General features: G+C 41.5%; 2 protein-coding genes across 3 annotated transcripts; both read left to right on the top strand.

Moving 5' to 3' along the window:
- Positions 1-1,569: 1,569 nt before the first annotated feature.
- LOC139595609 (lysosomal acid lipase/cholesteryl ester hydrolase-like) lies at positions 1,570-13,373 on the top strand. 2 transcript variants are annotated; one of them, XM_071439092.1, is made up of 9 exons: positions 1,570-1,817; positions 3,219-3,339; positions 6,330-6,528; positions 6,822-6,931; positions 7,555-7,691; positions 9,122-9,268; positions 9,579-9,650; positions 10,675-10,746; positions 11,515-13,373. In XM_071439092.1, the coding sequence occupies exons 1-9, from the start codon at positions 1,713-1,715 to the stop codon at positions 11,752-11,754; spliced, it is 1,203 nt and encodes a 400-aa protein (XP_071295193.1). In that variant the 5' UTR covers positions 1,570-1,712; the 3' UTR covers positions 11,755-13,373. The 2 variants fall into 2 exon arrangements, with proteins under 2 accessions (XP_071295193.1, XP_071295194.1); XM_071439093.1 differs by lacking the exon at positions 1,570-1,817 and adding an exon at positions 1,836-2,694.
- A 2,835-nt stretch (positions 13,374-16,208) lies between these two features.
- On the top strand, positions 16,209-20,502 carry CH25H (cholesterol 25-hydroxylase). Its single transcript, XM_071439087.1, has one exon. It carries the CDS (start codon positions 19,039-19,041, stop codon positions 19,939-19,941), a length of 903 nt encoding a protein of 300 aa, XP_071295188.1. The 5' UTR covers positions 16,209-19,038; the 3' UTR covers positions 19,942-20,502.
- Positions 20,503-24,266: the final 3,764 nt, after the last annotated feature.

The raw sequence follows: 24,266 nt of genomic DNA, 5'->3' as shown, positions 1-24,266 counted from the left end.
CAAACAATTGCCTGAAATGTAGTTTTCCTTTTTTACAATAATGTAAATTAACTATACCATAGTATACTAGTTAATTACAGGGTCCCTTAACATACCCTATTTTATACTGGTTCCCATTTAGTCTAGGTTAGCATATAATTACTATGTTTGACAGCAGCAATTGTGGCATTTTATAATTTGGGTTTTCCCTTAGCAGGGAAGAGTAACCTTTAATTAATTCGACAAAAGACTCAAGTGAATCACTGAGCAATAATTCTCCTACCCAAGTTCTTTAAAATCAAACAGTTTTAAGAAATGACAGCCAGAAATGCAAAGGATCATATAGTATCTCTGTATCTAGTGACATCTGCATATCAAAACACGGGGATGCTATGAAAACTTCTATGATTTTTCAATTAAAATCTTAGTGCTTTCTAAATAAACAGAAGCGTTTCTGTTCTGGACACCCTCTTGCTGTATCACTACATATTTAGTATCAGCTTTATGTGTTATTCTATGGATATTACTCCACAATAATGGACAGAGTAACAGAATATTTATTTTAAAGGATTGAATTTGGTCCAAGTTTTCGCAAGCCCGGTCACACATCCCCTGACCACAGACACGCTTCTCTGGGAAATTACAGCGGTGCAATGCAGTGCCTGCCAATCACGCCGCAGAGCATGAACATGACACAGGTTTGCAGGAAGCCGTGATGGTAACCCTGCACGCATGGAAGCCCATTTGTATAAGGCTGGATATGTTTAGACAATGCTCGAAGATGACGGATGGTGATGTGTGTGTGCAGGAGCAGCAGTGGCTGCTGTCGGGCCCCTGGAAGCACGGGCGGTGCCGAGGCGCAGGTGCCCTGCCCCGGGGGCACGCCGGGGATGCTGCTCCGGCACGGGGAGCGCCGGGCGGCCCCGCCGCCCTCCTCACTGCTGCGGCTCTGTGCACGGAGCACAACGCAGACCCTGGCACCTCCTCACTGCTGCGGCTCTGTGCACGGAGCACAACGCAGACCCTGGCACCTCCTCACTGCTGCCGCTGCGGCTCTGTGCACGGAGCACAACGCAGACCCTGGCACCTCCTCACTGCTGCCGCTGCGGCTCTGTGCACGGAGCACAACGCAGACCCTGGCACCTCCTCACTGCTGCCGCTCTGTGCATGGAGCCCGCTGCGGAGCACAATGCGGACCCTGCAGGGGGGCCCCGCCGTCCTCCTCGCTGCTGCCGCTGCCGCTCTGTGCACGGAGCCCGCTGCGGAGCACAATGCGGACCCTGGCAGGGCGGCATCGTGCGGGCTCCGAAGGCGGAGCAAATGCAGAAGACGAAGCGGGCAGAGAAGCAAATTCACGGGCGCCGTTCTGGAGGCTTCACGGCTTCTGGAAATGGAGCCCGGGGGCCGGGAGGATTCACACAGCATTGCTGCGGAAACGCTGAATCACGCCGGGCCGGGCGGCCAAGGCCGCGCCGCGGCGGCACCGCCGATAGGGCCGCGCCGTGTGGGCTGAGCCCAGCCCGGCCCGGCAGCGCCGCCCCCGCCGCTCCCTCCGCGCTGCGACCCGCGGGGCACGCCCGGCCCGGCCCGGCCCGGCCCGGCCCGGCCGCGCCGCTGCTCCCGCCCCTGTCACCGAGGGGTGGCACAAAAGCCTCGCCCGGGCCCGCTCGCAGCCGCTGTAGCGCCGCGTTCTGCTCGGCCGCCGTGTCCCGGCTCTTTCTCGTAGGACGAGGATGCGGGGCCTGCTGCTCGCTGCTTTCCTGCTGCAGAGCATCGGCGGCTCGGGCGCGTTCGCCGCAGGGAGGAGGAATGTGGACCCCGAAACGAACATGAACATCGTGAGTGGCGCGGCCGCGGCCAGGAGTGCCCCAGCCCTGTGTGCGGCGGGGCTGGGCAGCGCGGGGAGAGCCCCGGCGGCTTCAGCCACCTGCCAGCGGCCAGCCCGCTGCTGCAGCCGCGCACACACAAGGGTTACACGTCCTCTTTCTCTACTCCTCCTTCCCGGTCCTCTTGGCCCGCTGTTCCCTATATTTGTTCTTTCTCTCACATTTTTTCGCCTCTTTGCGACTGTCTTTCGGAACCGCTATAAAAGCCGATGTTCGTGGAGCGCGGTGAAGTTCCCAGCACCATGCGCCTGGGTTCTTACCCACGACTGCTTTTCTCCCCATTTGGGATTTACTCTCTTAACTTTGTTTTCCTTCTGCTGCAGTAGCTAACTCCTTAAATATTTCCAGTTGGTAGCCGATATTCGTTTCTCTTTCCTCTGCCCTGTCTAAACTGTGCCAATTTTTCACATGTGGGAGAAGATGCTTCAAGATAGAAATGCTTAAGGTGTATAAGAAAAGAAGTGCTTGGATCATGTATATACAGTTTAAAGGTCTGAAGATAATAATTTAGTCTAAGACTAATAGCATTGGAATAACCACCTTAAAATCACTTTGGAATGTTAACGTCACTGTGAATAATTAAAGACATATTTAAAAGAAATAGCATGCTTAATTAAGTTCTTCTCCTCTTCCTTGCACAGCAGTCTTAGAGAAGAACTTGGACAATGTCTTGCATTTCTTAGATTTTCTCAAGGCATGGTTGGTGTCATAAAACCAATGACAGCAAGTTCATTGCCCTAGTGGAGCTGCATCAAAACAAAATAACATAAAGCCCAAGACATGAACGATGAGAAATTAAACCTAATAATGAAACCAAAGCATTTAACAGGTGTGAGGATTTTTATTATTATTTTCCTGGTTTTTTTGACACCAAACTCACTTAAAAACTCTGCACTGGGCATAAATTTTGAGGAGAAAGTAAGAAATGACACATCCTTCTCTCCTGTATACTGCAGTGGTGCCAGTGACTCTCTTCTGTCTTCACTTGTATGTTACTTGTTTTCTTGAGAGCAGACAGTTTCAATTTTTGTCTGACAAATCTGGCTTTTGGTGTTCTGCCCTGTTACCATAATCTCCTTTTCAAGACTGTATCTTGTTTCTCACTGTAAGCACCATGTGGCTGGGACAGTCTAGGGAATCCTTACAGATTCCTAGGATTCAGTCTGGCTAGTTCCTGAGTTGTTCTGGGATGTCTTATTAAGAAAATCTGCCTGATAGGCAGATGGCATATTACTACCAGACCCTTTAATTACACATTCCAGTCTTCAGAAGAAACCCAGGGTACTTTGCATTTGTTAGTGGACTGAGGAGCCTGGCAGTCTGGTTCCAAGAGGGTTTCTTTTCTCTCCTCAGAGTGAAATTATTATCTTCAGAGGATACCCTAGTGAGGAATATGAAGTGACAACAGAAGATGGATATATTCTTTCCATTAACAGAATACCTTATGGAAGAAAAGGCCATGAAGGAAGCAAAGGTAAGATTTATGTCTGTTTGGAAAAAGAAAAAATGAAAATGCTGTCTTTGCATTATAAAACTTTTGTTCTTCTTCTGTAACAATCCAGAAGAAGATTAAGGACTACTGTGGTTTAAGACCATGGAGGAGATGCAGGGGTTGCACAGCTGAGGAGTTGGGGGATAGAGAGAATAGTGGTAGTGTAAGCTCAAAATTACAAGGAAGCAATATGGGCAAAGGCTTTGGTGAGGACTGAATGATAGAATGCTTTAAAAATGAGACAGATGTGAAGAAGAGAGACCCATACCTTTTGACTTGCTATCCTCATACACTCTGTATAGAATTAACAATGTCTGTGCAGTGGCTGAATTTGTTATCAGTCTTGCCACTATGCCTTATAAAAGCTCCTACAGCCATTCATAAAACAGCAGCCCATTTGCATAGAAGTTACATGTTCTAAGGATTGCCTCAGAATACTTCAGACTGAAAAAATCCCAGGATTACAGGTAAAAACATGAAGCTCCCAAAAGAAATTTATGATTGTCCTATAGCCTTGGGTGTGAACGAGACCTATGGAAAAACCCTCTCCCCTGTCAAAGGCCAAGCAACAGCCTTCCTGAGCTTATCTGTTGGTTGTGTAGGAGTTAGGATGTTTGCACTGTCTGTTGTCTTTCACAAGGAATGTGTAAAGATCAGTGCATGGATGAGCCCTGTCAAAACTGGCAGGTGTCTTTGTATTTAATTTCAGAGATGCCCACAGGAAAAAGGCTGCCTTTGTACCTGCTGATTTTGTTGAATCCTTCATTGATGACATAAGTAAACAGAAGTTTCCTGACTTCTGGAATTCTCCACATACCCCTTGCCACGCCCTCGACCCCAAGTTCATGTTTTGCAGAGTGCTTTAATTTAAGAAAACAAGGATTACTGACCACATTTGTGGAAGTGTGAGCTTCTGGGAGAATGAAGATTTCAAAGTTCATGTTGATCTTAAGTTTTTATAGACTTGGTATCTTTCCTCAGGAAGATACCAATGATGTGTTACTGCTGACTAAGCATATATATGCCGTATTTTTCTTTTGCAATACCTGCAAAATGTGAATAGAATTCCTTGGAATTATGTATCACATGATGTTTTGGAACAAAGCCCACCATTCTTCAGGGAAAAAAGAAAGGAAATGTACAGAGAACCTAAAAGCAAAACATCAAGGATTTTTTGTTTTACTTGTGAAAAACCCTAAAACAACTGCATAACATGGGTAAGAAGGGTGTGGAAGTAAATCTGTCTTCAGCTTGTTGGGTCTGTAATGAAGAGGACAAAATGTTGTATGCAGAGAGCGTAGTTGAAGGACTCCCCTTTTTATTTCCCCTCTGGGGTTTTTAGGATCATAGGTGATAGAAAATCATTATTATTATCCAAGTCAGTTTGTCATATGATTGTGCAGGTCATGTGGAGATCTGGTGACTGCTTGGTAAAGTGAAAAAAGGAACTGGCAGATACTGGAGGTTAATGAGAGCAGAATTAAAGCATTAAGGCAGTTAAACAGTTTTCCCCTTCCAATGTTACGAAACAAGCAATAGCAGCTTGAGGAGAGCCTGTTCTTCAAAAATTCACAAGTTGGTTGATCTGAGTTTAGAAAAAGGGAAGAAGGTGTCAATGGAAAGTGGAACATTACTGAAAACAAATTCAGTGTGAGGCTTGACAGTCTTGTTTATAAGACAATAAAGGGTTAGTGCAGCAGAGTAAACAGTTGTGCAGAACTGTACTGTCACCAGTGCCAGTTGGGCACTGCTGGGCACTTGTTCTGCTTGCCTGGACAGTATGCCATGTGGGCTTTTTAACAAAGTGGGAAAAGCAGGCACTCAAAAGTTCCTTGCCACAGTATAAAGATTTCCAGGAAAGGGGAGTATTGTTAATTCGGAATATGAAACTTGCAGCAAACATTTATGGACATGACCTGTGATAGACAATATAGGTGACTGGGAGTTATGATTTATCTGTTTCTGCTGAAAGATCCAAGTCTAAAATTATCAATGGAGGAAGTACTGTGTAAGTCTGTATCATGGCAGAGTGATGTGTCACTGGAGGAGGTAAATTCCTGAGTAATCTCTGGCATCGAGCTGGTTGTCATATTACCTGTTTTCAGTTTTCAGAGCAGAAGTAAAAGCCAAAACACCTCTGCTACTGTGAGAACCAGAGACAGGTCTTCGTATTTTTTGAAGGCCTTTTTTCTCCTAAGGGATTAGATGGTAATTGATTTTCTCTGTGTAGAAGCAGGAACTTGCAATTTTTAAATCTGTATTCCACATAGAGGTGCCATTTCCCTTTTCAGGATGGGGAAGTCAAGAAAGTCTTCTTAAATTCTGCCTGGGTCTTAACTGTGGTTCTTATAACTAGTTAAATTAGGGGAGAAAGTCCTCTGAAACACAGATTCCTTTGTTGGCTATTGAGCTGCTCTTCAGGTTCTGCCAGAGTTTTGGTGATGGAAGGGTGTTGCACAGAGATAATATCAGCACTAGCTGCAGAGATTTCCACAGCTCAGCACAGTGGTTTGGCACTGGAAAACGAAGACCTCAGTAGCACATACATGGGAATGCCTTCCCCATGTGTGGGGGCAGAGAAAAGTTTATAAGTATTAAAACTGCTACTGTGTTTGGGCCACTTTTCTGAGTCTGTGAGCTTGAAACAATTGTAAGGGTACCTGTATTTTTCTTGTAACTCCTGCTTTTCTCATGTTTATTTATTGCACACTTGTCTGTTTTGAACTTCAAGTTATGAAACTAAGAAGTTGCTAGTTCAAAACTCTTAATGATAAAAAGTAGCTTTTGGTGGAAAAGCATGTGATTTCATGGCACTCTGACCATTATACAAATTGCTGTTCTTATAGATTAAGTCAAGTAGATAAAATACTCATGTGCAAACCTAAAACAGACTTTCAACAGCTCACTTGAATTATTCTTGCGTATGCAATGCCTAATGAACAGGAATCTATCAAAACCACTTTCTTTTTCAGGTCCAAGGCCTGCTGTGTTTCTGCAGCATGGTTTGCTTGCAGATGCCAGCAACTGGATCACAAACTTGGATTACAACAGCCTTGGCTTTATGCTGGCAGATGCTGGCTATGATGTGTGGCTGGGAAACAGCAGAGGGAACACCTGGTCCAGGAAGCACACACACTTCTCAGTGAAGCAGGAAGAATTCTGGGTTTTCAGGTATCCTTGTGTTGCTATCCAGTCACATTGTGAACTGGCAGGATATTTTTTTCTGGTTACATGTGGTGTCACACATATAACCAGATGAGGGGCAGTAAAGGGGAGTTTTGAGATCAGTTTGGTGTGCTGGAACTCCTAGGTGGTCAGTAGAAAACTGAAAACTTGATCATCAGAGTTCTGATTCATCCAAAAGAAGCTTTTCTTTATGTCCACACAACGGGTCTGTGCAGAAAAGCTCTGTGCAGCTGTTCATCACTGATTTCTTCAACTGACTTTCTGTCTTTGCTTTGTAGCTTTGATGAAATGGCTAAATACGACATTCCAGCCTCAGTGGACTTTATTTTGAAGAAAACTGGCCAGGAACAAGTATTTTACATTGGCCATTCACAGGGCACCACAATGGGTATGTGGAGAGATGCATTTATTAGAATATATTGTGTTTGAAATGGTATCAAGTTCCACATATGTGTTTTAGTGATTAAAAACCAGGACACTTGAAAACTACTGCTTTTGGTTTTTAGTGGCTTTTTGGAATATTAGCATAAAAATGAAAAGACATGATCTTTCGGTGTTTATTTAAAAGTGGAAAGCTGTTAGACTGATAAATTGAAGTCATAGGTAGGTGGCAGTACAGCTTCTATTAAAAAAAATCAATGAATTATATGTAATAAAATTAGACTCATCAGACGCAGAGAATAAAGATTCCCATTTCCAGAATATTTTGCTGCATGTAAGGCCTGGCTCATGTGCTTTAGACCTTCTTGTAGAAGAAGGGTTAGTAAGCATTAAATTGCTTTCTGGAAGAAAGCAAGTCTTCTGAATTGCTGCATTTAATTTAGGCTTTGTAGTAACTAGTTTAATTTACATTATTTAACCTAATCCTAGGTAGTGCAATATAGTTAAACTATTAATCTAAAAATACTTTTGCACACTTTCACATAAATTTTTGTAGAATTTCTACCAGGTAAAATTCTTATCTAACTCGTGTCACTGAGGTTTGTTAATTGTTCCTTATATTATTTACAGCTTTTGTTGCTTTTTCAACTTTGCCACAGCTGGCTAAGAAAATCAAAATGTTCTTTGCCTTGGCACCAGTAGCTACTGTCAAGTTTGCCACTAGCCCTCTGGTAAAATTTGGATTGTTTCCTGATGTGCTGCTCAAGGTTTGTATTTGAGTGTAAATGTTTCAAGCCAAATGAGGTATGCCCCTTTCTATCTGAAAATAGCATAGGAAAGAATGTTAATAGCTGTGGATTAGAGAGTAACATATGATAAGGATTCTGGGTCAATTTTACCATAATGATGCTATTGAAGTCAGCAGTGTCTCCTGTAGCTTTATTACTGTCTAGTGAGACAATTTGCATCAGTTTAAAGTAGTATTTTACAATTACAGCTTAATAGGTGGAACAAAATTGTTTTTCCATTTACATGTTTCTAGAATTTAAGCTAGGAAAATCATATGATTAACTAGTCACTATGTTTTAGAAGAGTTGTATAATATCTTTATACAGAATACAGGTCATGAATTGTCCATGAACTTTAACAGATTTCTTTCACAATCAACCATTTAGTATTGGAAGAGGATCCTTCAGAGAGTGATTAAGAGCAACAGCTTTATTTAGATGCTGTGAATCATCCTCTGGAGGAGTTTACCTCTTCCCCATTAACATCAAGGAGAATGAGGCAGGCTGCAATAAGTGCCTGAAGTCAGACACTGTGAACACCCTGCTGTGTGTCATTTCTAACCATCACTTTTCTTTCCACCACCCATGGAGATTCCCACACAGGGCTGTTTGTTCTGTGACATAACCCCCCTTCTGATCCAGCCTGCACTGATTTAAAGTCTGTCTGTAGTACTAGTTCCTTGCTCTAAAGGCAGTCAACATAAAAGCAACACTAATCATTGTGATCTCCTGTTCCTTGCATAATGGACTTTGTCTAATGAGACTAGCAGCTGATCAGTCCCTTGTGCAGATGTTCAATGTTGTGCTGAGGAACTTGATTCTCACGGTGACTTGCAAAAAACTGGAGTGCAGGGAGAACCTGACAGTGACAAACTCGTGGGTCAGTCATATCTTTAAAGAACTGTGTCACTTTTAAGGAAGCTTGCAGTGGGACATTTTAAAATCCTTGAAAAATTTAAAAATACCCATCAAGAGGAAGAGGTCACCACATCTCATGCAGCTTGTTTTTCTCTCATGGTTTGAAGAGAGGAAGTTGCAAGTACAAAGCCATTTAAAATTAGCAGGCAGAGCTTAACATACTTTAGCCTTAAACAATCTGATGACAAAAGGCTGTACAATATAACTGTAAATTGTTGAATTTAAAATTTATTGGAATTTAAGGTTAGGTTTGAAATTCTTGCAAGATTTTCCCAGTTCCCATATACTCTTGGTGGGGTTAATGTACTGCACTATTTGTAGCAGAAGCACTAACCATGACAACGCTGATAAGGAGATCATTGATTTTCATGTGAAACACCTGTCATCAGTGGAAATGTAAATAATTACCTCAAGAGTGCTGTAGTATAAAAACTGAAAATAGGTCATTCTGTGCAATTACATGTTTGTCTTATATGTTTGTTTTTTTGTAGGACATGTTTGGAAAGAAACAATTCCTCCCTCAGAATTTCTTGCTGAAGTGGCTTGCTACCCATGTTTGCACCCACAGAATACTCGATGACCTTTGTGGCAACCTATTCTTTCTTCTATGTGGTTTTAATGAAAGAAACTTGAATATGGTGTGTTCTAGTGACTTTCTTTAATAGCTAAATTAGTATGAACGCTAACACAGTATTGACTGAATGTATAAAAATGTTTTAGGGATACCATTATTAGGTTTAAAATTCAGCTTGAGAGTTCTGTTGTTCAATGCAATTAATCCCCCAAATGTTTTAACTTCTTACCTCATCTGTATGTATGGCTCCAGTTAACTTTTGTTTATAACATTTTAAGTGGAATGGAATAGTTTGTTAGTTGTTCAGGAAGCAACAATGGGTAGAACTGGTGCCCTGTGAGGATGAGTAAACCATGTTAATGATCTTGTTGCAGAGCCGAGTGGATGTGTATTCAACACACTGCCCTGCAGGAACATCTGTACAAAACATGATCCACTGGAGCCAGGTAGGCTTTCCAGAAACTAAAGTGCCCATGACTCTGGTTTGTTTGTAGAATATTGATGTGTCTGATATTTGTGAAATAAATGCCAAAATATATGTGCAGCCTAGCCCAAGTGAAATTTGGAACTGCCAAAAGTTAGAATGGCAGCTGTATACTGCAGCTGCTTTCATGATAAGGATTTATGGTGGTTCACCCCTCTTCCCTGTTTCTTTGAAAATACTGTAACTGGAAGTACCTCAACCAACAAAAAGTACTGCAGAATAACTTACCTCAGAGGGGTAAAGAGTATTTGTTTCCCTTTTAACAAACTCTGTTTTGGTTACAGCTTGTAGCAGCAGGTTTTCTGTTCTATTCTGTTTAGCTTCATTTTATATTTGTTATTATATGTTGATGTTTGTCTCAGTGCACAGTTTCATGCCTGTGATGCTGTTGTGCCTGAAGCTTGGTCAGCAGACTGACAAGTGAGACATTTCCCATGGAATCAGTGGTCAGTGCTACTTGAGCTCTGGTAGCTGGATTTGGTCACCTCATCATAGGCAATGTGTTCTACTGTACACAGCTGTTCAAGGGTTGGCTCAGAAAGAAATGTGTGAAGATTTTTTTTTTCCAGATCCCTGTTATATAAACTTCTGTTTCTGAAAAAAATAGTAGATGGTAAATTATGCAGATTAGGCCTGCTAAGAAAGCTCCCTGCTTTATTCATACACATTTAGATATCCAGGTAAATATTTCAGAAGAAAACATGGAGCTGCCATATTCTGGCTTTGGATACATTAGGCTGTTTTCCTTAATCTTTTTCTACCACTGCTATGAGAGAGTGTGAAATTTTAAGGGACAAAGTCTAATGGTATTGAATGTTAATGTTTTCCATTCCTGTGACACTGGGCAAAGCAGTGACACTTGTCCTTCTTAATATTTGGCATTCCACTGTTTCTTGTGTAGGTTGCCTGTTCTCCAGATGACTACACTTTTTAGCTCTTCTGATAGCAGTGTTGCAGTTCTTTGTATGTGTATTTTTTGTTTCTAGGCTGTGAGGACTGGGGAACTCAAAGCTTATGACTGGGGAAGCAAAGCTGCAAACATGGCTCACTATAACCAGGTAGACATCTTTTACATCTATAAATCTAGAGTGTCACAGAAAATAGTCCTTGGGCACTTCTCTGGGTGCTGTATTTATGCTGCATGCTAAAGAGCTGCTGGTGTTTTCCAGTAACGAGACTGGAGATCTGCTTTTTCCAAAACAACAAAAACAGAAACCAGCTGGGACTGTAGGGCTCAGAGGTAGTCCTAAGTCAGTGTGGGGCTCACATATGGATATGAAGCTGTGGTGGCACACACTTCCTTGAGGGGAAGTCCTGCCAGTCTAGATCATGAGATTCCCCCTGCACTTCTCATCATAAGGCACAGGCTGTCAGTTCATGTGTATTGTTTATCTTTAGTCTGTTTAGTCTCCCCTCATTTTTGTTTTTAAATTGCTGTGTACAGTGCCAAAAATATTTTGCCCCTTATCTCTTAGTGACTGCAAAATACTGCAGTATCATACTTCCAGAGTAGCAGTCACTTCTGGCCTTAGGTTAGAGTTGAAATACCTTGAATGGGATGCATTTTCACATTCTCTGAGGTCTTGCTACCCTGTTGTCTTTGTAAATTCCTCAAAACACATCTTTACTGCTGCACATGCTATAATATTGCAGGACTCTTGCAGTTACATTTTTGGTTGAGCCAGGACTCCATCTCTAGCTGTCCAAGAGAGAAAATGAGTATCTGACACGTTCTTGCAGTTGCTAGTATGTTACACTGGCAGTGTAGGATCATACTGAAGATTTTTTTTTTTCTAATGCTTTGTTTTCACTTTCCCTCTCCTCAGTCTACTCCCCCTTTCTACAAAATAAAAGAGATGACTGTACCAACTGCAGTGTGGACTGGTGGACAGGACTGGCTGGCAGACCCAAAGGATGTTGCTATGCTGCTCACTCAGATCTCCAATTTGGTTTACCACAAAAACATTCCAGAGTGGGAACATTTGGATTTCATCTGGGGCCTTGATGCACCTTACCGCATGTATAATGAAATTATTAACATGATTAGGAAGTTATCTCTAGACTGACATGGGTATTGGTTCACCAGGAATTTGTCAGTTTTTGGAAAATACACTTTTCTGGCAATAATGCTACATTGCTTAGGATGATGCATTTTTAAAATGCCAGCAATGACTACTAAATTGGATTAATATTTGGTTGTTTTTTCTCAGTATTATTTCTCTCTCTTCACAGTATTTTGCTTATTTTGCACACAGTGGCATGGTACTCAAAACACAGCAGTAGGACCTAGCACAAAAGGAGTATGTCATGTGCACATAAATGTCTGAAAGACAAATTAGACAAGTTAGTCCATTCAGCACCTCAGGTGCTTGACACTTAGAACAAGTGTTTCACTGTGCATAAAACACAGCCATTTCTCAGTATGTGGCCATTTCTAAGTACCTTTGAGAAGTACTTCTTGTACTGCAGTGACCTATTTGGTGCTGGCACTTTACAAAGCACTTAGTAACTTTTTGCTGTGGTATTATTTTAGCCAATCACATAAAATCAGATTACTTCCCTTTTCAATATTGCCCAGAAGAACTGCAGTGAAGCCAGAGAAACCACTGTCAGTTAAAATCTCCAATTTTGGGACTGATTCATTGCTTTGATTCTTGCTTTGATGTATCCCTGAAGCCTTCAGTGTTTCACATACCAGCTGTGGATAGAGGTCGCAATTTGCCCTGGCAGATTCCTGGAACAAGAGTAATGTTCAAACAAAACCACTTTCAGTTAACTTTGTCAATAGGTTGTGGCTTTCAAGGAGAGTGATGTAACATGCTTGTGTTTTGCACTGACACTAACTAGAAAACAAGCTCCCCCAGTCTACTGCTGGTGAGAGAAGAGCCAAAGCATTAATTCTACACTTTGAGTGACTTAATTTCTGTGGACTTTTCCCCTTAATTATCTGCTGCTTTGAAGATCTGTTTACTTCTTAACCACTTACAGGGTGCTCCCCACCATTGTGTTCAGCAACTAAATAACAGCCTGGAGAAGCCTGACAGTATTACAGCAGCTTGATTTGTCTACTTCAAACTGGGGCTAAGACCTATTTAATGGGGAAGAGGAATCACATCTGCCTCAGGGGGCTGACTTTGGAGCTCTTTCCATTGACTGTGCAGAGGACTTTGGTTTCTCTGAGATACATCAAAGTTCTGTGCCAAATGAACAATCTCCAGAGTCAGTTGCCTCAGTCCAGATGATAATTTCTGTGCCATAGTTGGATTCAACTCAGATTTCTTCAGTAATCCCAACAGGATAAAGAGCCTTTCTACATGTCATAGGAAATAATGCATTTTAAATTGAGGCAAACTTATTTTGTAAAAAAAAAATTCAAAAAAATTCAGAAATAGACACAGGTTGTAAATTAGGACTTGTTTCTTTGGGTATTTTTTTTTTATTCCTAATTGAGACTCAGGGAATTCTCAGGTGTTGTTTAGGGACGAAGTAGTTCATTGGTTCATGAGATTTTGGTCTTTTGTAAAGCACAGCCAGATATGCTTTACTTTGCTGTGCTGAAGGGAGGCTTCTGTTGGAATCCAGGGTGGCTAATTTAACAGTTGTGAGGGTATGTGGTACGGCATGAACCATGTGCATCATGTTTATTAAGTTTGAGCTCTTTCAATAAACATGAGACCTGCTTGGAGTTTGGAGTGGTGTGGTGTTTCACTTCCTGTTCCATGAATGCATGGGAATCTTTGGGACAGAATTCAGAAAGCCAAGTCTATTTTTCACAACTATTAATCCATAGAACAAGTACAGAAAAAAAGAGTACAGTAGAAAAAGTAAAATAGCTAAGCTTCTATTTTACTTTTTCCCTGTAAGAAGCTTTTTCCTAGCTTAAAAGGCCATTCTTATTTAGGTGGACTTCTCTGAGACTTTTAAGTAAGGTAATAATTGTAAATAATTACACATAGACAGAGTAATTTCTAAGCCTTCAGGTGAAGCTTCTTTTAAACCACTGACGTGGTGGAAAGCTTCTTGTATCATATTCTTAAACCTTGGGTAATTGGATTGCTTAACAGACTGTCTGGTAATCTCATAAATGGCATTTAATCACATAGTAAGGCAGGGAGCTAATCTTTGCCACAGTACACATAAACCAGCTTTTGACCTTTGTCACCTTCAATAATAAATGTGCTCAGGCTATACCTTCCTGTACATTCTGGATACTGTAGTTGTGCAGTCAAGACAGTAGAGTGTATTAAATCCTATGTGTGGCCACCTTTGTCAGCTGATGAACACCCTGTGTGCCTGGAAATAAAGCCAGAATACTGGAAGCTTTACACAAAAGCCATTATGGAGCTTCTCTGCTTCACTGGAGTAAGGGTAGTTATGGAAATTGTGAGCTGCTTTAGTTCTCCGTGACTCACTAAAGTTGCAGGCCCTGTGTCACAGAAAGTTGGAGAGGTGTCATTGGGAAGAATTGTGCAAAATAAGATACCCTGAACATAGAGGAGAGAGTGAGAAGCTTGTTCTATTTAGAATCACCTGTGAGGAATTAAGAGTTCAGTGATGAAAAGTACATTTTTCTAAGCAGATCTTAAATACTGAGTGCCTGCTCTATGGACCTCTGTGTTACAGGTATGTATGTATGTGTGTGTTGTTGAAAGTTGGCTGAACACCAGCTTTGGACAGTATAAAAGTGCACTTAACTGGCTTAACAGAGGGTATGGGACACTTTCTGCTGGCTTGGCCTCAGCATTTAGTGACTGCTAGAAAGGCAGAAAAAAGTAGTCCCTGTTCAGCTGATGGATGCAAGTACATTTACAGTGTTCATTTCATCAGAAGGCCTGAGGATGGAGTGTGTGTTTGTTAGTGAAGTGTACTGAATGATACACTAGCTCCACACAGAGCATTTTTACACTGGTTAGTGATTCCATGGCTACTGATAGCACTGATAAAAGTTTATACATCAACTCAAGCAGTATAGAAGTGCCTCAGCATAGGAAGAGGTGGTGAAACAGACCTCCTACTCTACTTGGGCCCTGCAAGAAAAACAGTTTTGTCAACTTGGGAACAAATTTTTCTAGAAATTATTTATAGTCAATGTGCCATACCAACAAACAAACAAACAAAAACCCCAAAGCCTCTCAAAACAAACAGAACCCCTCCAAATGAAACAGAAGTGCCTTTATATCATTGAAAGTTACAAATGGCTTTACTCTGTAAGATGTGAGAGAGAAACCTTGATGGCTGGATAGGTTTTTGGATATCTAATAAAATGGCTCCTGGTGGAGGATTTTCTTGTAATGAAAGCATTTATAATGTCTTCTCCCTGTATTGTGTTATAAAATACAAACTCATGCTGCAGCACTGCCCATCAGGAGCTTGCCTTTCTTCCTGTCAGCCTATTTTCATAAAACTTGATATGACCAAAATAATTGAAATCATCAATGAAATAAAAAATCATGAAGGTTGGATGGACACTAGCCACACCTGTAACAGGATTGCCTAATTCTTATTTTCTGAGTGGAAGTGTCTGCATAGCGTTCCAACTCTTCTGGAAATAATGTCTGTAAACTGCTGAGAATACAAATCAATTTCTCATTCCTGAGTTATGAATTCTAAATGACAGGATTTTAGGATATTTTCCTGATGGTTATTATTTTGAAAACTGATCCTGTTAAGGTAAAGCTTGAGAATTAGCAATTTACTTCATGGGCAGTTTTCCATTATCAGCCATTGTTGGAAACTAATTTAAGTGACCTTTGATTATGCTTGATACTGGCTGGAGGGGTTTTCAGTGAAGCTTGGTTGGGGAGGTGGAGATTAAAAATTCGATGAAGAAAATGTGTTGGTTCTGTTATGAAAAGTATTTTGTGTTTAGGCTAAGGTTTTTAATCAAAACTGAAGAGGAATGTGTGTTCTTCATCCTGAAATTCTCAGCATCCCTGTGGGCTCAGGGTACAAGCTGCTTACCAGGGAAGCGAGGAGGAGAGTTTTATCTCGCTTATTTTTCTCCAGATCCTGCATTTCAATATGCAGATTAACCAAACAGAAGGAGGCTGTAGGTCAGATTTATAGGATCATTTAGGGTTGGAAAACACCTCTAAGATGGAGTCCAAGCGCCCTCCTTCCCTCCAAACCCGTTACACCTATAAAGGCTGTGACAGACCCGTGCCTACCAACTTTCCGTGCAGCTGCAAAGCAGTGCGTAGTTGGTTGTCCCTGGGGCTTTGAGGAGCGTTTCCCGGCGCCCTTATCCTCCAGCCGCGGATGGGCGCGGGGCGGCGCTGCCGCTCGCTCGCGGGGACACCGCGGCTGCTCGGCGGAACCGGGCGGGGCTGCGGGCGGCACCGGGCGGGGCTGCGGGCGGGACTGGGCGGGACCGGGCGGGACCGGGCGGGGCTGCGGGCGGCACCGGGCGGGGCTGCGGGCGGGACTGGGCGGGACCGGGCGGGACCGGGCGGGGCTGCGGGCGGGACCGCCCCGCACCAGCTCTGCGGGCAGGTGAGTCCGGGCGTGAGCAGCGCGTTGTGGAGGAAGCCAGCACGGTAACAGCTTCCTTGGAAACGAGGGCAGGCACTGCCGCTGCTCCTGGTGCCTGCGCTGCTTCCCTGGTGCTGGCTCTGAGCGAGGCTCCAGCCCTCCTCCCCAGCACGCTTTTCCCGGTAGAGGGCTCCGCGTGTTCTGGGATGCTGCCTTATCTCTGGTACAACAACAATACTGCCATACAGAGGGGGAGAAGAGAAGGATGGAAAAAGGAATTTTTCCCTCTAATGCTGATTAGTTTCAGGGTGTTGATTCTAGTTTTCTCTCCCGCTAACTTTCCCTCATTTTGCTGCTACCCACTGTAGTAGTGCGCTGTTTGCGTTATAGCTCGTACCTAACAGTGCAGCCTGGGTAGGTGCTTGCATCTTGTGCTCATGTGGAATCTATTTAAGACCCTTTGTGGGGCCTCATTCCAAACTATGTGCCCTTCAACCTAAACTCTGTAGCGGGAGTGAGTTTTTGAGAGATTCTTGCAACGCATGGGAAATTTTGGCAGCATTGTAAGTTGAGCGAAGATAGCTGGGGTTGTGTCGCTGAGTAAGGTGCAGAAGGGGTCTGTGTGTACTTTGTCTTTTTTTTTGGCGTCATACCTTGCGCTGACAAGGAAACTGAAGTCGGCAGAGCGGAGATCCATGATAAATGCTGTGTGGTGGCTAAGGCAGACGGCTCGGGTTCTGCAGGGCGAGGCTCTGTCCTCTCGGAGTGCGAGGGCCGATTGTCCCTCGGGGCTCGGCGGAGCCCTGCCCGCGGCGCCGGGCTCGGGGCGGCGCCAGCCTCCCAGGTAAGCGCTGCTCGCCGGCGCCTTGCGCGGGCTTTGTGCTGCGGGATATCCCAGAAACAGCGCTGCAGAATGCCGTTAGTTTTCCTGGAGGGATTTATGGATATTTTTCTATGAGCTAATCTGCAGGCAGAATGCCTATTCTTTAAAATATAGCTTGTGGGCAGTAATGGCTCTAAAACTTATTGAGACTTCACGTATCTGTAGGGATTAGTCAGAGGAGTGTCTTTAAGGCAGTTGAGCAATTTATGTCAATCTCCCTTTAGTGAGATTTGGAATACTATAAAATTTAGAATATGAGATTTGGAACACATTATAAAATAGATTGATTCCCTGCATAATTCTAATAATAGAGAGGATCACTTATCCCATCTGGGAGACTTAATTTCTGATTGTGACTGTATAAATCAACAGAAATCACAATAATATTTTTGGACCCAGCTGGTGTTATAAGTGCCTTATTGTGAAATAGAGGTTAGGATAAAATGCAGTCAGAAGATTAAAACAAAGCTCTTGGATATAGATCTTCACCTGTTAGATTAGTGTCTTGCACCAGGTTTCAATTCACAACAGTTAATGGTTTAAATAAATTAATTCAACAAAACAGTCTCATAACAGCAAGGAATCTGAATTCCAAAATATATATGGAACAGGTAGAAGCCTGTCTCCAACAAGGACCTACTGATAATAATAGCACAGATAATGTTACTGCTTAAGTGAAATTCTTGAAGCCTAAGGAGGGAACAGAATCTATTGAAAAGAAAACAGTTGAAACAGAAAGCAAACTTAAATGTAACAAATTCATGCATATTCAGAAAAGGTCACTGCTAATGAATCGTTCTTAATTATTCAGAAGCAAGGAAATGCAGTCTCACATTTGCCCCATCAGATTTATTTTCTGACTGGCAAAGAAATAAAATCATCTGAACAAGCTAATAAAGTCATCCAGGAAGTTGACCTCATTTCCAATATTAGAATAAATGCTTTACTGACAAAAGAGGTGAGTTCATAGGAAGCTTAGGGCAAGCTTTGTTTCCCTAAATGTTCAAAGCTTTGGTTTTCTTTTTCTAAAAGCACAAAAGAAGTAATGTCTTAATGGTTAAATCAAAACTTCCATCATTGACCTCTAAAAGCTTTTAGCAAATTAGTAATGTTGGAGTCAAGCCTGCTGGCTTCTGCCTGTGGTGTGCTTGGCTGTGGTCAGAGGAAGATCCTTTAAAGGACACAGGACTAATGGTGGATCTTTTAAGTGCATATATTAGTTTGATATATGGGTAAAGGGGGATTTTCATATCAACTTGCTAATAGAGCTGCTGAGATATGGAGTGAATATTGTAATAATGTGATAATACTGTAGCTAAGCATCTGTGAGGAAGCATAATGAGATTTTACCCTGTATTCTTCTCTGCACCGGGGGGACCTCATGTTCTTCAAAAGTGGTTGGCTCAATTTTGCATCTGGTCATGTCAGGTGAATTTTTCCATGTCTAGTGGATACAGGTATGTAAAGGAGAACATGACTTCAAATGTCAAGTTAGATGGAGATAGGACACAGCCACCACATCCAGACTAGAAGTGTGTTGTAGGTCTCCTTAAGGTTTTAACTAAGGCTATTTTATAACCAAGGGATCATTAAGGAAATGTGTGTTTGCACACAGCCATTACCCACCAGATATCCACAGGTCAGATCTGGAGTTTAAGTAGCAGGCACATAAAATAAATAAATCAGTGGTAATTTTTATTGCCTTGTCTATAAAGACAAAAGGATAAAAAAGGATGGCACGATTCAAAATTAATAAGAAACAGCAACTTTTGAAGTGTCTGCAGTAAGTGGAATAGAAGATGCTCCAACACTTTCTCTGAATTCCAGCATTAGAGTTCTGCACTTCTGCTTGTTTTTCTACTGTGCAGGTCTCTGGTAGAGCTCTACTGATAACCTTGGCCAGCTAATTCTCTTCTGAGATTGTAATGCATTATATTGCATTCTGTACGACAGGAAAAAGAGCTTCCCCTTTAACGACTCTCATTCCTCTGTAAGAATGTCTGGGGGTGGAGTCTGCTGGAGCAGGCTGCATAAAAGCCTGCAGGATTTCCAGCTGCCTCAGCCTGCAAGCAGCATGAACTGCAGCCTGCCACACCGGGTGCTGCTCGGCTCTCCGATGGAGGGGCAGCAGGACAGGTTGTGCCTGCAGCCTCTCTGGGACTTCGTCACCGCAAAGGAGCCGTTGATCAGGTCACCATTTTTTCCAGTGCTGTTTTCTTTTACAGCATACATGGCTTTCTGTCTTCCATATGTTGCGCTGGACTTTTTAAGCATTAGACTACCAGACTTGAGAAAATACAAAATCCAGCCACAGACCTATCCAAGTCTTGGAATGATGGTGCCTTGCATTATTCAAAGTGTGTATCACCATGTTGTTTTGATCTTCCCGGTGACATTTCTGCACTGGTACTGGAGACCCATGGATCTACCAGTGGTAGCTCCAGAGCTGCCTGAAGTCCTGCTGCAAGTAGCAGTTTGTCTGCTGCTATTTGATTTCGAGTACTTCCTGTGGCATTTGCTTCATCACAGGGTGCCTTGGCTCTACAAGACCTTCCACAAGGTGCATCACAAGCACGTGTCGACGTTTGCACTTACTACTCAGTATTCCAGCGTGTGGGAGTTGCTGTCTCTGGGATTTTTTGCTGCTATAAACCCACTGCTCCTGGGATGCCATCCTTTGACAGAAATGATTTTCTTCCTTGTAAACATTGGTTTGTCAGTGGAGGACCATTCTGGATATGACCTCCCATGGTCAACTCACCGACTTGTGCCTTTTGGATTGTATGGAGGAGCACCACATCATGATCTCCACCATCTGAAATTCAAATCAAACTATGCTCCTTACTTCACACACTGGGACAAACTCTTTGGGACATTCACGGAGTCACATTCTAATTAAGAATATTTACCTGTGGATGAACTCTTATTTTTAATAGACTAAAATGGGACATTATTTTTTTAAAGAGATACAGAAGATTGTATATTTGAAGCTGCCTACAAAAGCAATAGCTATTTATAACAAATCCTTTTAATATATTTGTGTATTTGTGTATGTACTTCGAACTGCCTGTGTTAAATGACTGCAAATGGAAAAGTGACTATCTGTTGCTTAAATTTGAGTCTAAGGTTTAAGGGAAGCATTAAGAGACATTCTTTCTCCTTTCCTTCTTTTCAGCTTTCATAAAGCATCTATCATGTTACTGTATGATGTTTTATACATACGCCAGAACATTATCTTACTGTCGTAGGATGATTTATGATGTAAACAGAAAAAGTACACATCATGGATTTTGTGGAGTTTAATCTGCCAGAAAAAATTGTTATGCAATGATTTTGCAAAATATTGCTGCCAAGTCAGGGTGGTTGGCTAACTGTTAAATGATTTTGATATTTATATTTTTTACCTTGATGTACTGTCTCTTTCTAATAGAGAATAAATATGCTCATTCTTTTAAAATCATGTTATGTTTCATTTTATTAATTCCTCTGTCCATATTAGGAACAGGTATGGTTCCTTTTGCATAGGTGTCATTTATTTGAATTATAAAATCATAGAATTGTTTAGGTTGGAAAAGACCTCTAAGATAGAGTCCAACCATTACCCTAACACTGCCAAGTCCACCACTAAACCCTGTCCCTGAGTGCCACATTTACACATCTTTTAAATACCTCCTGGGATGGTGAGTCAGCCACTTCCATGGGCAGCCTTATCCTGTGCTTGACAACCCCCAGTGAAGAACTTTTTCTTAATATCCAATCTAAACCTGCCCTGCTATAACTTGAGGCCATTTCCTCTTGTTTTTTCCCTTCTTAAATGGGAAAAGAGACTGACATCCATTTTAATTTCAGAGTTGCAGAGTTTTGTAATATTATTTCAAAAGTGAGTAGTTTACTTTTACTCCAGAGTAGTATGTTATTTTAAAATATTTTTCAATTTTGTAGAAACATAATATTAAAGAATGCAGTTTAAAAAGTCAGTGAAATGTTATTATTATGTTTCTGTGATGCTTGAATAATTTTTACTAAGCAGCCCTTTAAATGGGAGCATTGGTCCTTCAGAATCGTATCAATTGTTACTTGCATGCAAAATCCTGTCAAGGAATATAAACAGGGTTTCTACATAGCAGATAGTTCTTTCAAGCAGATTTCAGGGAAATAGAAACAGACCTTTCAGGATCCTAAGACAGAACAAAATGGGTATGCATTGCTTGAACATTTACATACACAAGATCAAAATGTATCTCACAGAAGTAACACTAAAAAAATTAGGCATGAAGAGATAAGCAAGTCTTTGATGTCCCATTCAGCAGAGATCCACACGGGTGTCTAATGTCTCCTACAAAACATTTTAAAGCTTATCATCCTATCCTGTATTACTAATAAACTTTCCAGGATGATGATGGAAACAGAGAAAGCACAAATAATGTAGAAAGTGTGGAAAGAACACTTAAACATCATCATCATCCAAAAATGTCTTTGTCCTTATGTTATGTCTAGAGGGTTGTGTGACCTTACAGAGGCTGTTTGTCCAGTAGAAAAGAGAGCTCTTAGTATTTCCAGCAATGTGAATTTATAAAGGGAGCAGCACTTTGAGACACTGGGTCTTTTTGATAACAGGAAATAATGTTCATAAACCTCTTCATAAACATATGAAATGCTGCAATCTTAGTATTCAAATGCTGTCTCTGCTCTCTGGATATCACAGAAGAGCAACCCTTCTCTTCCTTGTTCAGAGCATGGTGCATACTGAGAGCAAAGCTTGAGGCATAAAATAGTACTGGAATCTGTCATTCATCTACTGAGCTGTGAGGAAGAATCCCCAGTATCTCTGATGCTTGTAATCATAGGTATTTTCGTGTGTTCTAGAAAGAGGGGGAATTATTCTTTCTTTTCTGCTGAATGCAGGAGGAAAAAAAAAACATTTTCTGATTTCTTTGAGCTATTTAGCCATTTTGAGATGTCCCAGAGTTATCCTTTCTGTTCTAGAAATCCCACTTAATTCAGCTTGGCAAATTCTGAGCATCTGGCAAGGATAATCTGTGGTTTCAATGAGTTATTCCTTACACTGTATTTTGTAACTGTACACTATAACAGTCATGTACTATTGGCTCTCTGAGTAAGCAAGGGTAAGGCTAACTGGTACTTGCTCATGTTGCTGTAGGAATCCTGTGAGCAAAACCCACAAGAAAGGTTGTAGCTAAACTCAAGGGGATTATTCTGCTTTTCATATGAAGCTTAAGAATTTATGTAGTACTTTATATAATACTAGAACTAGGGAATTCAAGTCAGCTGCAGGCAAAACTGTGCTTGGTGTTAAGTCAAGTGAGATGATTGTCTGATTTGGCACTGACAGTGTAGCCTGACAGCTACTGAGGATGATCAAACTGGCAAAGGAAGGAGGCAATGTGCTGCACAGTGATCCTGCCTACTCCTTACATCCTCAACATTTGCATCACTTCAGACACACACCAAGAATGTATTTCCTCAACTATGGAATTTCCCCCAGGTTATATCAGTACCTAATCTATAGCCAATCAGACCTGGAACCTCAGTTTAAATGATCATTATTGCAAGAACTTGGAATACTCCATAATAAAAAAAAAAAAGTTGTTAAATGAGTATTTGACTAATACATGCCTGGAATGGCTTTTTTGAATCCCATACTAGAAATTTCTGTATTTCATCCTCATGGCATAATCCTAGCATACATGTTCCTTATGTCTGCAATGCTTTTGAAGGTAAATTAGGTTCAAAACTCTGAGGGATTAAATCCATTTGCATGTTGTGTGTACTTGGAAGTGCTTTCTGTAGCAGTTTACTTTAGTCTAAGTTTAGTTGTGCATGTGAGAAAAATTCATGAGCAGGAGACCCAAACAAACACATAACTTCAGGTCTTTGCAATTCATTGAAAACATATACTGGAGATAAAGCAAATAAGGGTTGGTTTTTTTCCTGTTTTCATTGAAAGCTCAGCATATACTGTGCCACTGAGCGTGAGAGAACAGTAAATTCTGTGTATTGATAGTGGTGAGATTTGAAAACAGGATTTTACAATGCTACTTCCTATATTTGCATTTCCCCATGGTCTTTACCACAAATCTTTACCAGACAAAAGGAAGGGTAACCCTTACACTCGTAAGGGTTTATGTAAGAAAACCAAACCCAACTTTCTCTCTTCTGTTCCATAATTCTCCTAGCTTCCTTCCTCTTTATAATGTGATGTGGTGTTTCCACACAGAATTCCTATCCAATCTGCTGAAAGCTGAACTGTGGTCATTTGCAGAGACCTTTGAAGCTATTTAATTAATGTTTTTGGTGCTGCTATTGTCCACTTTATATCTTCAAAATTTAATAAAGCTTAAAGAAAGAAGATTTTATGCATTTCTCTATCTTAATTCTTAGGCACACATTAAATATTGAACTCTTTGTCTGTTCTTGTTAATTGCAGGAGTTCCCAAATTCTCACTGGCGATTTAGTCCTATTCTTCTCTTGAAATTTAGATTGAATCTTTCAAAGACAGACAATTGCCAGTTTGGCAATTTTGAGATAAAAGTATGACACTGCAAAGGGACAAGTTTGTACCTGGTGGTACAAATGTGTTTCCATACTTAAATGTGTTTTCAGTGCTGCTGTAAAGTGGGCTCCTCAGGTGCTCTGGAGTGAGCATATGATGCCCAGAGCCCTGCTGAGTCAGTATTCAGTGCTGGAAAAGGCTGGAAAAGGCTTCCTCCTCCCTCATGTGGATCAAGTGCAAGCACTTCACAGGGGAAAACCTACACAGCTCTGGTCTATGATTTCTTATGTTTTTTTGTGATTTATTATTATGAAAAATAATCTGTATCAATAATGGATTTAGTGACTTGGTTGATCTAGTGTCTTATCTGGATTAAATGAAAAACTAGCATCTCTTTGGGTAATGCGATCTCTAAATTAATTTTGAAGCAATTTGTGATGACAGAACACTTAATTGTCATCTGTTGCCTCTCAATATCATTAGAAGGAATTAATAACTCTGATGTGGCTTTACCTCAGTGGCCTCAGCAGTCCCTTCAGTTTCACTTACACTTGCTTCCATGCACAAATATTAAGCTTTCTCTCTTACCTGCCCAAATCCATGCAACCCTTTTTGAACTAGTAATGGATCTGTATCTGAAAAAATCATCTGTCTTGGACTCTCTGAAAGTACAAAACCTCACTGGAATTATTCACAGATTTCCTTGGGG

The sequence above is a fragment of the Agelaius tricolor genome, unplaced genomic scaffold (assembly GCF_023055355.1).
Source record: "Agelaius tricolor isolate 1412-34295 unplaced genomic scaffold, bAgeTri1.0.p SCAF_13, whole genome shotgun sequence".
Classification (NCBI taxonomy): domain Eukaryota; kingdom Metazoa; phylum Chordata; class Aves; order Passeriformes; family Icteridae; genus Agelaius; species Agelaius tricolor.
Note: the sequence above shows the minus strand (reverse complement) of the source record. Positions and strands in the feature narration are given on the sequence as shown.